This window comes from Girardinichthys multiradiatus, chromosome 7 (assembly GCF_021462225.1).
Source record: "Girardinichthys multiradiatus isolate DD_20200921_A chromosome 7, DD_fGirMul_XY1, whole genome shotgun sequence".
In the NCBI taxonomy this organism is placed as follows: domain Eukaryota; kingdom Metazoa; phylum Chordata; class Actinopteri; order Cyprinodontiformes; family Goodeidae; genus Girardinichthys; species Girardinichthys multiradiatus.
The window spans coordinates 24,327,601-24,345,176 of NC_061800.1; the positions used below are offsets into that span (position 1 = coordinate 24,327,601).

At 38.9% G+C, this 17,576-nt stretch overlaps 1 protein-coding gene across 1 annotated transcript in view; it reads left to right on the forward strand.

Annotated features, from left to right (window-relative positions):
* Positions 1-217: 217 nt before the first annotated feature.
* Positions 218-17,576, forward strand: part of gpm6bb (glycoprotein M6Bb) — a 44,401-nt gene continuing 27,042 nt past the window's right edge. Inside the window, exon 1 of the mRNA XM_047370485.1 lies at positions 218-466. Within this exon, the coding sequence (XP_047226441.1) occupies positions 463-466 (4 nt within the window). The 5' untranslated portion in view covers positions 218-462. The remainder of the gene's footprint in view (positions 467-17,576) is intronic.

Below are 17,576 nucleotides of genomic sequence, written 5' to 3' on the forward strand. Positions count from 1 at the left end.
AAAGAAGCTGATAACCACTTCAATAACAACACACTTGGTTGTAAAGTTACAATATGGGAAAACGTTGAAGAGGTTTGAATACGCTGTGGCACAATCACCATAGGTTATGCTTGACCAACAGATCCCAATCTTAGCAGAAACCAATGTATTTGTTCAGCCTGGGGTGTGATAACCCTGGAATGTCAGACTGGACTTTGCGCACATGACAGCACAACAAACGACGGTCCAAACTTCTTGGTAAGGGATTGAGAAAACGAGGAGGGGGGAGGCTGTGGTTCCCATCAGTAATCCCCTCAGTGTTGACGTCAGCCACGCTGCCTCCTCCGCGGGGACGCAGTGGATGAGTGTCGGAGCGGAGCAACCTGCGGTCATTGTTCATCCCAGGACGCGGCGTCATTGTAGCTGGGGCTCAACTTTTCAACTCATCTCTTTCCACTTCGTGCCCGTTCGGAAACTTTAACAATGGGTGAGTTTTTGATAAAAGATTAAATAAAGTAAACGGCGTGTAAAGCTGTGAAACGGGTAGTCCGTGGAGACTTTTTAGTGATTACAGCGTGGGTTAAAAACCACGCAGCTCCTCAAACTTCTCAGAGGTGCCGATTGTGTTTGACAGGAGCGAGGATTTAGCTGTGAAACAGACCCGGGCTGTTTATCTGACCCGCTTTTGTAAGGATTGGCATTAGAGCAACCTACATGTTGAGGAAAGCGATTAGTGAGATTATGAAGATTCCTCCAGTCAACTCAGAGCGGAGGTGTTAACTCCAAGCCAGCGAACCGTCTTCCCTGTTCCCTGCAGATAGACAAAAAGGACACAAAGACGATAAAATTGGTAAAAACTTTTCATTTTTGCAAAGCCCTCAGCATCTATTGACACTAGTTCTCGGGACTGGTTGACTCTGGCCAGGGGCGTTGCTAGACATAAAGCCTATAGGGCAAAATCGAATTGCCCAAATTCACTTTCAGTTGCTAAAATTTCACTTTCAGCTTAATTTAATTGGATATTTTCTAAAAATGTTGTGTTACAACTTATTTGTGTTTGTTGTGGTTCTGGTTCCTGCTTGGTCCAGTTGACAGGACAGGTCTTTAGCATGGGTTGTCTGGAGCCCCACATTATTTTTTTTATTGTTTTAAATACGTTTTTTTTAATGAATAAATGTTTTTCAGGCAGTGTTTTATACATTTACAACGAAAACGTATGAGCTTATTTCATTGCAAAGTGTTTTAATTCCTTGAATTTTTGTGTAGAAAACAAATATGCTACTTTTTGAAAATGATGTCATAGACACACCTCTAACCTAACCATAATAAGCATGGGTAAAATAAGCTTGTGTGGGTAGGGCACCAATACTGGCTCTAGCCCAGGGGCCCACATCCTCCTAAATCAAGCCCTACAAGTTCAGTTATAAAATATGAGAGATTATGACTCTTGATCAAACAAAAAATATATACTCTAAGCGACCTTCTTATTCGTTATTTGTTTCAGTCAGCTGAGTATTAGTAGAAAATATAAAACTATTTTAAATCCGCAATTGTCAAAGCAGTTACAAGTTGACATGTTTGGTACAACACGTCCTTTGAAAGATTGCTTCTTTTCAGGCAGCAAAAACTTAAGTATGAAATGGTCAAACTACAAAAGAATGAAATGGTGGTCGGGCAAAATAACCAACATCTGCTTTAAAAACAAAATAAACTAGCCTACATATGAAATTAGATAGAAGGAGCAACATTTATGGACAAAACAAACAAACAAAAAAACTCTCTTTAACTGTTTTACATTAGCCTGTTGTCATCTGGACTGTCTTGTAATCTTTTAAAATTTATCTTTAGGCACTTTCTTGCTTATCAGTAGCAATCTTTTTCTGAAATATGATAGGGTTGGAATTTGGTCTGGCAACACAATGATTTGTATGAAGGTTAAAGGTTAGTGTGATATTTCCCACCCAAAAACTCAATATGTTTTCCCTAAAAGATGATGTTATTGGAAGCATCTTGAAGCCTGCATTCTTTTGAAAGCTCGTAAAATACAATCTAAAGTTCAGAGGGAGACGTCCCCATCTTTACATGAGGGCTGACCATCTGTGCTCCAAACCCGAGGGGTGAAAGATTCATGTTTGGAAACTTCTCACTCATGTTGAAACTATGGTAAACTGAGACACAGTTCATGCAGAATAGAACAAACGGACTTAATAACTGTAGGATTTTGAGTGGTGGAGCTGGGTTTTGGAATCTTTTTTAATAGCTGGTGTTGTTCCACATGTTGGAGCTGAGGCTGTAGGGAAGAACGCTGTGAGAAAGTGTATCAATGCTCATTAATTCACTCTGAAGTTCTCACAGAAGCGCCTTTGTGCTCCTAATTTGGAGCCGCTCCTTTGTGCGACTTCAGTGGCTCTTAATGTAGAGAGAGAAGTTCACTGAACTGCAAGTTTCATAGCGGATGCCCTGTGAACCAATTCCCCACAGACCCTCATTCTCTGTCTCAGAGAGGATATTACTTTGCATAGCAATCAACCTTTGTGCATTGTCTGTTTTATATTCAAATATTCTCAAAGGCTGTTTTCATGATAAAGCAGCGTAGCCTGTTGTGAACACGAACAGATTCACTTGGAGACTTGTTTGCTTCTTTAAAAAATCCTCTTTGGTAATCTTAGTTCTCTGTATCATGAGAAATAGAAAATAGATGAACTGTGAGCACAGCCCAGAAGAAACAGGATTTCATAAAGCTGATTGTGCTTGGAGCTGTGATGTGAACCTAAATAACTTGCATCTGATTTATATTTTTGCGGAGACTCTCGCCTCTAAGAGGAGCTTTTTAACTCTTGAGGATCACTCCATCCTTGCTCCAGGTGATTTATTTGTGCACTACACTGTGAAGGTTTTGAGAAGGTTACCTGACTTGAGTTAAAGCCAAGCCACCAGTGTTCAGTTCTGTGATCCCGACTGGGAGTATTTGGAGAACATTGTGTTAAATTTTGCTTTTACAATAAAAAATCTACAATGCACAACACATCCAGAGGATGAAAGCATTTACATTGTCGCTCTAGTGTTTCTATTTGTTACCGATCCAAATTCCTAAGGGTGTGATACAGCAAATTTTGGAAAGTAGTATTTCATTGCTTGAAATGGTAATCAAACAACAGATATTTAAGCTTTTTTCTTTATTTCTGACTGGTTATCACTGAATATTTTTGTAGCTTATGTAGAAGTCTTTTAGGTGTTTTTTTTTCTGTCATCTGCATGTACTCTCCCCTTCTCCTGTCCAGTGGGTGGTGATCGAGTGCTTGCAGTCTGGCATGTCAGTTGTTAATTTAAACAGAAAGGAAGTTTGAGTGATGTCTCACTAGTAGCTGTTTGACATAACCTAGAACTATGGATGCTGGGGGCGGTCAGTTGTACAATTTGTGGAGACCGGGTAAACTCTTTTTGAATGCAGGAGCTGATGTCAGGTCTTAAAATATTTTCGCTCACTCTACCCTCGACTCTCAAAGAAGTGAACAGAATCAGCTGTACATTTAGACTATATAGGATTATAAACAGTTTATTTTACTTCTGTGGATTTCTAAAATTGCAAGGATCTTGTGGGGCTTCGGAGCGGAAGCAGGGTCTCAGGATTGCATTGGGAGTCTGCATATTTTTGGATTTTTCCTTGTACAGCATCTCGTGAAACAAACATCTATTTTGTTCTTTTTTTACTGCCAGCGGGTGGACTTGTGGTCCTCTTTGTCTGGTCTGTGTCTTTGGTGCCCTCTTTTTGAATAGCAATTTTGTGATGGGGGATGTTAATTTAGCATTCAGATTACGTGTGATCCTAAAATTGTGGTCTGCTTGCAGCTGGTTGCAGCAAGACCTTGAGACCCCTTCTGGACTGGCTGCAGATAAAGACATTAACATCACGCAGGGCTCGTGGTTTAGCAGACAGTAAAACCAGGAACTGATTTTGACTACAGGTTGATTTTTGTGTCACAAATCTTTCCCATGACTAAAGTGAAGTTTTCATAGCTGAATCTCTGTCTCTTGCTGTTTCTGAGCTGTCGTTGTCGTGTGCTCTACAATTTTGCAAATTTTTCGGTCAATCTGAACTGAAGGTGTCTGGGATGTGTCACTACAGTGAACTGTATTTGTTGTGAACTTGCATCCTGAGTCCAAGGAGAGGAAAAACCTGTGACTGGTAGTGCTGTGTAAGCCAGGCGCTTTGGCACAACAGCCACTTGTCAGCCGGGGGCAGAGCAATAATAGTCAGATAAGCTCTTCCTACTTTCAGTTGACTTATGATTCTCTTGCTCAGAGGCAAATTGGAGGTCACAAGCACATTCTTCTCTTCCTAAGAAGTGTAATAAAAAACAGGATTGGACAATGAGTTGCTCTGGGGGTGATAAGTGGGTGCTCAGAGCAGCAGTAGCTTTGCTATTTAAATAAAAAAATTGTTTTTTAGGCCTTCTTTGAATTTTACTCTAAAACATGTTTCCATTATGTCAGTTTTAAAATCTTTCAAGACCTAACATGTTTATATCACCATCAATAATCTGCAAATTGCTCTCCGTCTTTGCTTTGCAGTCTTTAATTACAGTGAATATTCTCCATAATGAGCTTGCCACTGTCATAGTTATGTGATTTCTGGGCCTCTTTCCATTTGGCATTGAATGTGACCAAGCATCTTAGATGATTGTACAACAGATGAGGCCCATCTGAGCACTTTCTGCAGCTGTGGAGCTCTGAAAAGAACCATTTTAGTTCAATCAAAAACTTTGTTTATCTCTATCCACACCTTCTCCTCATCTTCCTCCTGCTCCACTCTGTTTCCTCTGAAATCTTACTTCTTCAGGGTTTCTTTCATCTTCACTCAGCTCTGCAAGCCTGCCAGAGCGGTCATGTTAATTTGCTGAGCTAATAACTCCTCAGACAACAAAGAGAGCCACTTTGTGACATGACATGATAGAAATTGAGGTTTTATGGTGGGGATTCTTGCTCAAGCATGTGCTTCCACCTTCACTAAAAGCCTAATAAACAGAAGTAATGGAAGGTGGTGTGTGTGAGTGGCAGTGGGATTATGTGTGATAGACCAACACAAAGTGGTACACATCTGTAATGTTGAAGGGGAAATTTTTGTGTTGTAAAATCTTTTTTACAAATAAATTTTACATTGTGCCATGATTTTGTATTTTTTCTCCTCTAACTTGATACCCCTAAATATAATTAATTGCAACTAACTGCTGTCATAAGTCACCTAATTTCTAAATGGAGTCCACCGGTGTATAAATCTCAGTAGGCTATAAATACAACAGTTTTATAAAAATAGTTTTTAGTTAATAAACATATGTGGAGCAGATGTTTGCCTGCCTTAAAGCTGATGAAAATATATCGAACATATTGTTAGAATGGCCTAGTTAAAGTCCAGACCTAAATCCAAGTAAGACTGTGTGAACTAGGACTGAGACAATTAATCAGATTGATCTTGATTATTGAAATAATCGTCAACTAATTAAGTAATCGAATAATGATTAACTGGAGTATACAGACTCTAAAACATGCAATTTGGTGAAAGAACAACCCACTTAGAGCTGTAATTAGGCCAAAACTGTTCAAAAATATGTACATTTTGCATTTAAGATGAAAAACCTTCTCTGTCTTTAAATTTGCTGTATTCAGAACTCCTCGACTGACAGTTTTAGCTTCACCTGGTTCAAATTCTGTGAAATATCTCCTACCTAACTCCTTTTTGCTCTCCGATTAATAATCGATTCATCAAAAAAATAATGGACAGATTAATCGACTTAGCGAAATGATCGTTAGTTGCAGCCCCAGTGTAAACCTAAAAATTTCTGTTGACAGATGCTGTCTATCCAAATTGACTGAGATAAAACTATTTAACAAAGGAAAAAACAACTTTTTTTTTGCAAAAATTCCCTCTCCTGGTAAAATCATTCACTACTTTGTGTTGGTCTTTGACATCAAATCCCAATAAAATACATTGAAGTTTGTAGATTTAATGTGAAATTATATCAAATAGTTCAAGGGATGTTAATGCTTTTGTGCTGGCACTGTATGTCAGAGTCACTGGGTATAATACATATTTAGAGGTTAGCTCTTAAAATATCCTCTCTATGCAAAAAGACACAAGTTTTATGATATCCACATGCAGCTGTAGGTTTGTGTAGAATAAATGATTCCTTTCATACAATCTGGCTTTTATCTGCAAATTTAAGAGCACATCTGATTATTAAACTTAGGCTGATGAATACAGTTTCCTTTTCAGTTTGACATCCTACTGGCTTTACTTCATATATTTAGCGCAAAATGGGGTTCCTTGTTAGTGGGGCTGCAGTTTGGATCACTGTTTTGTTCACAGTCAGATGATTGTTCTAGAAGGCCTGGTGGACATAATGGGTGACGGTAAGCGAGGAGATACTGCAGCTGATGAACATTTCACTGATCCAACAGGCATTCAGCCTCGCTGCAGTGCTTTCTGCTATGTGTGCCGCTTTATATAGCCACATCTTGCACAGCACCACAAAAAAAGATAAAAGGACTGTTTGTACTTTGCTGCTCTTCCTCTGATTAGACTATCAGTAATTTTCTTTTCTATAACACACATCTTTCTTTCACCAGCACTCAGATTACACTACAGACCAAATGTTTGGAATCACCTTGAAGTTTATGTTTACAATGTCTTTCATGCATAAAAGAATGTGTTTTATGAATTTTGTGATATTCGCTGCATCATCAAACTTTGATTTCATAAATATACACCATTTCTTCCAATTTTCTTTTAGTTTATATTAATGTTACCAGACCACAGCTGAAGAAATGTTTCAAAAGATTAGGGCATCGCTTAGATTTAGGTTTGGGGATATTTGCAAGAGTCATAACTTTGGTGCAAAAGTAAAAAAAAAAAAAAAGAACAAATCCGAGTTTCATTTATGCAATTCTGACAGTGACCTTTTAATATAATTAAGTTTATTTTGTCGCAAAGTATCATAATGAAATATATATATTTTTAGACGAATTTGATCTTGCTTCCGAACTTTTGCCTTGTAGTAGTGAAGGTTTCTGTGGAGTTGTTGCCAACAGTAAGTGTCTTACCTTGCATAGATACTCGATTTAAGACAAAAAGACTAGGTCTAGTCATGCTAACTGCTAGTCCGACCAGGGTCACTTTCAAAGTGCATTTCTTCCATCGTTAAGGACATCAATTGCCATAATTGCACAGCATTTCACGCAAAACTATTGTTCTGCATTTACACCATTGTTACTTTGGTGTCACTTATTGATTATTTACATAAAAATCAGTAGTAATTTAGACTTAATTGGTCCTCTGTCTGTTGTCCAGATGTTACAAAAAACGTTAACATGACTTCTCCAGAGAAATTATAATTATATAAAAACTACATTTTTAGCGATATAGGAAAATGCTGTGTTGTTGATCTTTTTTATTTGCAATATTGGGATACTTGATACCAAGTTTGAACCAACAAAGTCTTCAGTGAAACCATCCAATGAAACAAAGAGTTGTTTAAAAAAATTACTTTGTGACATTTCTTTGACATTTGCGTGACTACAAATAGCATGTAAAATTACTTAGATGATCTTATTAGAAATAGGGGCCCCAGCTTTTGATCCTGTAAGATACCCTGTCAGGAGCAAAAGCCGACTGCATTAGTCTGCTTTTCAGCTGTGGGATCCTATAAGATTGAGCTGTTGGCTGTGTGCCTGCTGAGTGTATTCAACCCTCCACAGATAGGTCTTTGTCCTCAGCCCTTTAACGCGGCTGCTAAACAACCGTAAGACAAAAGCATCTGGGGTACCCCGGCACACCAGTGAGAAATGGTCTTCATACGAAGAGCCATGCCAGACAGCCTGGGACTACTGGGAGACAGCCAAACGCAACAGTGGGGTTGAATTGAGCAGCAATTTAAATGAATTCCCAAGCAGCTCCATATAAATATTTCTGCAACTCCATATTCAGAATTGGGTGTCAAATCCCACTGAAGATGTTTGCTTCATAGCACTGTTATAAATCTTGTAGAGATAAATCTGCAATGACTGGTGTTTGGGTTACACAAGATGCTGGATATGAGCATGACTCATTTTTTCTATTGTTGTGACAGGTTATAATAGTTAGGAATCATTCTTTCCTACCAGAAATTTTTTTTCCCCACAAACAAAAAAGCTTTCCGAATGAGAATTTGCATCGTCTGTTTATTATCTTTTAAAGATGGGCTCGATAGAAAGGACGAGTCACTTCTGCCAAGCAGATGAGTCTGAAAGAGCTGAGCTTTTATAACGGGACAGCTGCAGGAAATATAATAGCTCAGGGAAAATGTTTGGGTAGGTTCAGATGCAGAGAGCTTGGAGATGTGACAAAATGGATTTTAATTTAATTAGATTGCTAAAAAATAGAAAAAGATCTATTGAGTAGTTCAGTGATGTTTTTTTTCATTATGTGTACAGTTTAGGATATTGTGTGTCACTCAGCAAAGGTTTACTACAAAGTAAAGGAGAAAAAAACTCCAGCTAAGTGCTGCTTCAGGACAGAGGACATCCCAGATTTTTCTATCTGAAAAACAGCTTAGCTCTGTAACCACACACAGGCCAGAGTAGAAATCAGCTAGCTGTATGAATATTATTGCGGCACCACCCAGGGGTCTCTTAAGTCATTTTAGCTTTTGGCTTCTAATATATGGGAAAACAGTAAATACAGTAAATGTAGAGCAGCAACAGCTGTAAAGACATTTTTAGAGGCAAAAAAGCTGCAAACGTTCTGCATCTAGATAGATAGATAGATAGATAGATAGATAGATAGATAGATTTATTATTATTTTTGAAAACAGTCTTTTCCATGAATTGCCTGGTGTTTGTCTTGCTGAACATTTCCTTTTTGCCACAATTGTAATATTTACTTTCATGCATGCAAACTAGAGCTTTGTAAACATGATTACGGGGAGTGTGTACAGTTGAGAATGTTAACTTGAAGATTACATTACACTGAATGTTGCCACAAATGGCTTCTTATTATCGCCTTGTCATGTGAAGATTTATGGAAAATAGATGTGCATCAATAGACTGAGCTCATGATATGAGACAATGCACAATATTTGGTTCACGGTAATGAGATGAGACACGTTTTTCACAAATATACTGAAGATTTCACAAGGCGCAGAATAATAGGTTGGTTTGGATATGAATAGCTATTTACAAGGGGCAATTATTAATAAAGTTAAGAATTTTAATCAAAATTAACCCGTTTGCCTATTCACACAGAATGCCAATCCTGTCAGCCCACACAATACTGAGCCCACAGACTCACCAATGCAAGACTTTTAACAGATGGGAAAATTGTTGCTTGGTTTAAGTTTCAGTTGCAACTGGGACATTTAGAGAGTAGGGTGATAAATATAGGTGTCAACATGAAAACTTACACCTTGTATCATCGGTTTCGGCTGGTTATGGGGATGTAATGGTCAGTCAGTCAGTCATTTTCTACCGCTTATTCCATAGTGGGTCGCGGGGGAGTTGGTGCCTATCTCCAGCAGTCTATGGGCGAGAGGCGGGGTTCACCCTGGACAGGTCGCCAGTGCGTCGCAGGGCAACACACAAACAACCACACACACTCATTCATACACCTAACATTAACCTAACAGGCATGTCTTTGGACTGTGGGAGGAAGCCGGAGTACCCGGTGAGAACCCACGCATGGGGAGAACATGCAAACTCCATGCAGAAAGACCCCTGGCCGGGAATCGAACCCAGGACCTTCTTGCTGCAAGACAACAGTGCTACCAACTGCACCACCATGCAGCCCGCCTTGTATCATCAGTTTCGGCTGGTTATGGGGATGTAATGGTTTTGGGCATATTTACTTGGCACACTTTGAACTAACTAAGCATTGTTTAAACTCCACAGCCTACCTGAGTATTGCTATTGACCATGTCCATCCCTTTAATGACCATGGTGAACCCCTCTTCTGATGGCTATTTAGACAAGAATAAGGCACCATGTCACAAAGCTCTAATCACTTTAAACTGGTTTCTTCAATATGACAATGAGTTTACTGTACTCCACAGTCACCAAATCTCAATCCAAAAGAGCACCTTTGGGATGTGATGGAACATCACAAGAGATTTGCAATATAGGTGTGCAACTTACAAATTAACAGCATATTTATAGCCATAATCATGCAATAATGTCAAAATGGACTCTGAGGAATGTTTCTAACACCTTGTTGATTCTATGCCATAAAAAAATGAAGGCAGTTCTGAAGGCAGAAGGGGGTCCTAACCAGTACAAGCAAGCAGCACTTAACATAGTAGCCAGTGTGTCTTTTTTCTTGCTTATCCTAATCTCAAACTGTGTTTTAAAGAATCTTCTGACACTGTGGCACTCAAATGCTGCCAGATAAGTGGCTTAAAGGTGATGGAGACGTCTGGGATGCTTTTGTACCTGGATCAAGTCTTTGTTAGTTGATTCTGCCAATACAACAGGTCAACTCAAGAACGACTTTCTTTTTTACTTCAAAATTAGCCTCCAAACATATACAGGTCCTTCTCAAAATATTAGCATATTGTGATAAAGTTCATTATTTTCCATAATGTAATGATGAAAATTTAACATTCATATATTTTAGATTCATTGCACACTAACTGAAATATTTCAGGTGTTTTATTGTCTTAATACAGATGATTGTGGCATACAGCTCATGAAAACCCAAAATTCCTATCTCACAAAATTAGCATATTTCATTCGACCAATAAAAGAAAAGTGTTTTTAATACAAAAAACGTCAACCTTCAAATAATCATGCACAGTTATGCACTCAATACTTGGTCGGGAATCTTTTTGCAGAAATGACTGCTTCAATGCGGCGTGGCATGGAGACAATCAGCCTGTGGCACTGCTGAGGTCTTATGGAGGCCCAGGATGCTTCGATAGCGGCCTTTAGCTCATCCAGAGTGTTGGGTCTTGAGTCTCTCAACGTTCTCTTCACAATATCCCACAGATTCTCTATGGGGTTCAGGTCAGGAGAGTTGGCAGGCCAATTGAGCACAGTGATACCATGGTCAGTAAACCATTTACCAGTGGTTTTGGCACTGTGAGCAGGTGCCAGGTCGTGCTGAAAAATGAAATCTTCATCTCCATAAAGCTTTTCAGCAGATGGAAGCATGAAGTGCTCCAAAATCTCCTGATAGCTAGCTGCATTGACCCTGCCCTTGATAAAACACAGTGGACCAACACCAGCAGCTGACACGGCACCCCAGACCATCACTGACTGTGGGTACTTGACACTGGACTTCTGGCATTTTGGCATTTCCTTCTCCCCAGTCTTCCTCCAGACTCTGGCACCTTGATTTCCGAATGACATGCAGAATTTGCTTTCATCTGAAAAAAGTACTTTGGACCACTGAGCAACAGTCCAGTGCTGCTTCTCTGTAGCCCAGGTCAGACGCTACTGCTGCTGTTTCTGGTTCAAAAGGGGCTTGACCTGGGGAATGCGGCACCTGTAGCCCATTTCCTGCACACGCCTGTGCACGGTGGCTCTGGATGTTTCTACTCCAGACTCAGTCCACTGCTTCCGCAGGTCCCCCAAGGTCTGGAATCAGCCCTTCTCCACAATCTTCCTCAGGGTCCGGTCACTTCTTCTCGTTGTGCAGCGTTTTCTGCCACACTTTTTCCTTCTCACAGACTTCCCACTGAGGTGCCTTGATACAGCACTCTGGGAACAGCCTATTCGTTCAGAAATTTCTTTCTGTGTCTTACCCTCTTGCTTGAGGGTGTCAATAGTGGCCTTCTGGACAGCAGTCAGGTCGGCAGTCTTACCCATGATTGGGGTTTTGAGTGATGAACCAGGCTGGGAGTTTTAAAGGCCTCAGGAATCTTTTGCAGGTGTTTAGAGTTAACTCGTTGATTCAGATGATTAGGTTCATAGCTCGTTTAGAGACCCTTTTAATGATATGCTAATTTTGTGAGATAGGAATTTTGGGTTTTCATGAGCTGTATGCCAAAATCATCCGTATTAAGACAATAAAAGACCTGAAATATTTCAGTTAGTGTGCAATGAATCTAAAATATATGAATGTTAAATTTTCATCATGACATTATGGAAAATAATAAACTTTATCACAATATGCTAATATTTTGAGAAGGACCTGTATACTGAGAGTCAACCTAACATACCAACTTTCATATCTGGAGCTTATATTAATGCTTACACTTGCTGCACCAGATGACGTCACATGCTGACTGTAGGTGAATAGCGCTTGGTTGCAGACTTCACTTTCACAACACATATTGTGGTGTTTTAATATCGCAAGATTGTGTGGCATGCAATTTCTCTATCAAATCAATAAAGGAATGGGCTGGCCAGCTCTTATGGAGACCATTCAGAAATTGAAAATATTTCTAGGAAGTTGTTATCATCAGACCTTACCAGTATTTGCCAATTATTAGGGTATCATTACTTAAAGGGACAGACACTTCTTTGCTGGGGTTGAGGTGTCAGGTTCAGGTTATGATACAGATTATGATTCCAGGATACAGTTTCAGGATGCCTAGCCTTGGGACTCCACGGGAACTTTATGCAACAATGGCATTAAGGTGATCTGCGTATTAGACGCTTTGTTGTCATAGTGCTGTCAACAAACCGTGACACAGAAGAGTCGAGCTGGCACAAAGGAGGGGGGTCTTTGCCTAATAAAGGTTGGGTAAAAGACCCAAGGGTTTTGAAAACAGTTGAGGTCTAATGTCAAGGGTGAAAGGTTGGCAGAGTGAGGTGGGGGACAATGGGACTGAGGGGAGTGTAGCAGAGAAAAAAGATTTCTAGAGCAGCTGGGGTGCAGGGTACGTGGAAGGATGGGGCTGGTCATGGGAAGAAACCTACAAGATTAGCCGACGGTCTCGTCTGCTGCTTCAAGAGCTCTGGACTTCATTATGTCTCTATTGTGCTGCCCGTGTTCACATGCACAGCGCAGTGACGTTGAAAATGGAAGTTTTCTTCCACTGTGTTATTTGCTGCCCAGGCAACTACAGTGTGAGAACCTTTACATATGTAAGAGCCTCACCTGAGGATAATATTTGAAATCTGATATTTGTTTGCCATATCTTTGACCCCTGATTTCAAATGTTAGACTCACCTTTATATGGAAATATATGTCACTAAACTGTACACATTTAGCACATAATTCCTAAAATACAAATTTGATGGACATAATAATTGTAATAAGGAGCACACATTCCTTTATTTACTGTAAGAATATTCAGTATTGACAGCTTTCCTGTCACTAATTTAGCATAAGATTCAACAAAGTGGTCTTTGTGCTGAGCTCAATACAAAAAAGCATGTAAGATAATACCTTTTAAAGGAGAAACACATTAAAATTAAGGCCCGTCAGATACCAGTCCAGGGTAGTTATAATGAGTTTTATTTTACTCAGTTTTCCGTTTATTAATTGTAAAATTAACTAAGGGGTGAATCCCTGTTCACAATTTATGTTTCACGGTGACAGACACAGGTTGTGTATTTTGTTTTCTTCTACCCATAAAGGCTTTAAGAGTAATCTTCCTAACACTAAGGCAGCAGGTGTCAACTGATGAATCTAGTAATGTTTTTATCACATAAGATCTTGAGACCTAACTCAAACTTCACAGATTTTAGTACCTAAACTCAAGCTTGCAGCGACTGAAATAACATGAAATGAAAGTGAGCCAAACCGAAAAGGTGGCTGGAAGTTTGTTTTTATTTTTTTTGGCCAATTTGCCCATTTGTACCTGTGTTTTGTACCTAACCCATTGGCATGTCGCCCCTTCCTACATTTGTACTTGTAAATGAGCAATTTTGCACCCATGTACTTAAACCAATGCATCTCAGTTAGTTTTCTTTGTAGTTAAGTGTTATAATGAATTCTAGACTTAAGTGCTTATAAAAAGCTCAAATCTCACATGTGATTTAAAAAATATTATCTGATAACTTTGTATTTTACATTACTGCTCCAGCACACCTGATTCAAATTCTGACATGACCTCCTATACAGGCATCAAGAATGGAGGGTCAAACTGGACAAAATTAATACAATAAAATCATCATCAAATAAATAAATGTTGTGAATGTCCCATAAATGAAGTAAATGTAACATGAAAGAAATGTAACATTACATGTGCCATTAAATTAAAGGTACCATTTATTTATTTAATACATCATTAGAAACAATAAATGTACAATTATAACATCAAATGGACTATTATGCAATTAAATGTGCCACTGAGTAATAAATTAAGTATAATTTTAAAGACGACATAACGTAATTAGTGGTACACTTAATATTTAATGATGTATTAAATAAATTGTACTTTTAATGGTACATTCAATTTTTTCTATTTAACAACTTATTTCTTAAACCTTTAGCGCACATGAAGCAATTTTGTTGGTCAGATGAGACTTGACACATGATGGTACTTTTCGTTTGACGAATGAAGAGACGCAGGGCTGATTTAATCCAGAATTTGCCTTCGTGTGGCTTAATCACTGATGTACTTGATTACGACTAAACACATTTTACAAGCAGCAGACTGCGTGTTAAGACTGCTGCATTCAACTCTCCTGACGTTCGGTAATATTTGCGACTTTCCTGTCAGCTCTATGAGTTTAATAGATAAGTCCTTATTTCTGACTTTACGTTACAAATCCAATTTTACCACGTTCAGTTCTCCACCTGCGTTTGCTCCCTCCATCCTGAACACAGGTGGAAAACATCGATCAGAAGCACTGTTGGCTTGTGGGTCGTGTAGTTTGTTTGACTCATTATAGTATAGGCTTCTTGGAAAAAAACTACACAATCCCAAGTTTTTTTTTCTTAAAGTTTATAACAAAGTCTCAGTTTTACATTTCCAAGGACAATTGATCCTAGTTTATTTTCCCTCCTATTGGTTAGCTCCCGCTCCCGTCTGCTCCCGTTAATTTTTTATCCTGTACCGTCCCAATCATGTGATCTTTACTGATGCTGTCTCCCATCCCACAGGATTCACATGGGAATCCCGTGACTCGTCGGATTCCCGAAAAAATGTCAGCCTCTACCGTAGATAACGCCAAACAAAAAGGGTGAAATGATCAATTTACGACACTAATTTTGAGACATTTAACAGAATGCCTTGGCATTTTATCCCTTTATCGCCAGCCACAGTATCAGGAATGCAGTATTATGTGTTTCACTGAGACTTTACTTCTGGATCATATCCCTGACACCAGCGTCACTCTGCCAGGCTTTCTGACCATACAAGCATATACATATTTAAAGAGGAGCGACAAAAACAAAGGAGGTGGACGTAGTGTTTGTGAACAACAGCGGATGTAATTCAGGAAATTTTAACAGGAAGTGTCATGTCTGTAGCCGGATATTGAACTGTTAGCAGTTGGTTTTCGTCCAGATAATTTACCAAGAGAGTTCACCACTTGCGTTCCAACATTAGCTGTTGCCAACACGGGATGGGATGTCATCAGCTCAGTTACTGCTAAGTTACAGACACAACACCCCAATACGTTTATGGGAATATCTGGTGATTTTAATCATGCCTCCTTGTGTGCTACAATTCCAATGTTTTAACAGTTTGTCAGCTGCTCTGCCAGAGAAAACAAAACTTTGGATTTGTTTTTGCAAATGTCAATGATTCATACATCTCTAAAGCAAGACTTCCTCTAGGCAAATCAGATCACAGTCTTGTTTTTCTTGAAATCTAAATCCCTTGTTCAGAGGCAACCTGTAATGGAGAGAACTGTCAGAAGATTGGTCACAGGAAGTTGAAGAAGCCCTGCAGGGTTGTTTTGAGGCTACAGACTGGGACGCACTGTGCTAGCCATATGGAGAGGACATCATCAAAAAAATAAGAGGCAGCAGGGAAGTGTACAGAAAAAAGCTGGAGAGCAAGCTTCAGCAAAACAGTATAATATATATGTGATCAGAGATGAAGGTCACCGGCTTCAAGTAAAAGCAGGAACAGATAGATGGAGGTCTGGACAGAGCAACTTGTTCAGTTCAGATGGCTGCTGCGCATGTATGACTTACAGAACGTTGCGAGTATAAACAGTGTTTTTGTGGCTGATGGCTGTTTTTTTCCACTAAGCCACCAGTACACATACATAGTATTTTATTACCGCTATTTGTAAAAAATATACTATCTGCATTCTGATACAAAAAATGGAGATAAATAATTTTTTATACCTTGTATTGCTGGTAGTAGCTGCAAATTAGCAAATTGGATGCAAATTTCCAAGATAGCATATTCCTCTGGTTTCCCTATTTTTACCCAGAACATGCCAAACTTGGATGCACTGCCATTCCCAAATTTGTATTATGACCTACAAGAAAAACATAATGCACAATTATTATAGCTTAAAATAATCTTACAAAAGCTATTTCATTGTGGTCTTATGAGCTACTTCTTATCACAGAATTGAGTAAAGTAGAGTAAAAGAGCACTGGCTGCATTATTATGAAGCAGAAGTGTTTTCTTCTTATGCCTGTTACTGATTGATTTGCTCTATAATCTTACTGTGGCAGACTACAATCACAGCAAATGCTCTTACAGATGAGAGACATCATTAAAATGTTTGGAGCAGACTGAAGGACAAACAAACAATTATACAAGGACTATTTATTGTCTCTAAAGTGGTGGTTTGTTTTTCGTGTAGGGAAATAGAATGGGTGAAGCAAAAATTTCCAACAGATTTCCAACTTTGGGTTCAGACTTAAATTACATACTTTTAAGGTTATGCCTTTTATGCATTAATATGATATGGCTTTCTGCTTGTCCAAGCCACTGTGGCAGTGTCTAAAGTCTTGTAAGTTAGAGGGTCTGGATAATAGGAAGCATCTGTGTTTCTTACTTTGCCTGGAACACACATTGGCCAAAACCACAGTGGCTGTGGAGAGTCAAGGTTGTCAAGGCTGTGAAGTTGTTTTTTTAAGAGGAGAAAAAAATGGGTGCCAGGCTTCTCTGTGTGAATGTTATTCCATATCCAGACCTAAGACGATATTAGAAACATGCAATTAAAAAGTGCGGAGTCAGATTTCTTGGGCATTGTTTAGTAAAGTACTGGAGCGAAAAATAAAATCTGGAATTAAAGAAATGGTAGAGATGCCAAGATGTGAAGTCTGTCTTTGTCATCAGGGATTCAAACTTAATAGTTGACTGATTGGTTTGTTTGCTACTGTACAGCTCAATTAGATGTATTGTGTAGCTTTTCTTTTCAAGAAAGAACTCTTGCGCCTGTGGTAAATCGTTTCGAACCACAGGATAAGTTGTGACATCAAGTAATGCACAGACTGGTTTTTACGTAATAATTCTGAGGTTTAGTGATTGTTTGCTACATAAGAATGTTTGTTTAAACATTAGTGGACATCTTCACCCAGGCTGAAAGTCTATCTTTTTTGTGTGTAAATGAAATGTCTTGCAAATGCATTCTTCCTACTTGAGGTTTTTCACATTTTGCCATGTTACAACCATTTAAATGTACTTTATTGGGATTTTGTGTGATAGAACTACACCAAGTACTGCATTCTTTTGCCAAAAATTCAAAAATATTATTTCAGACCCATT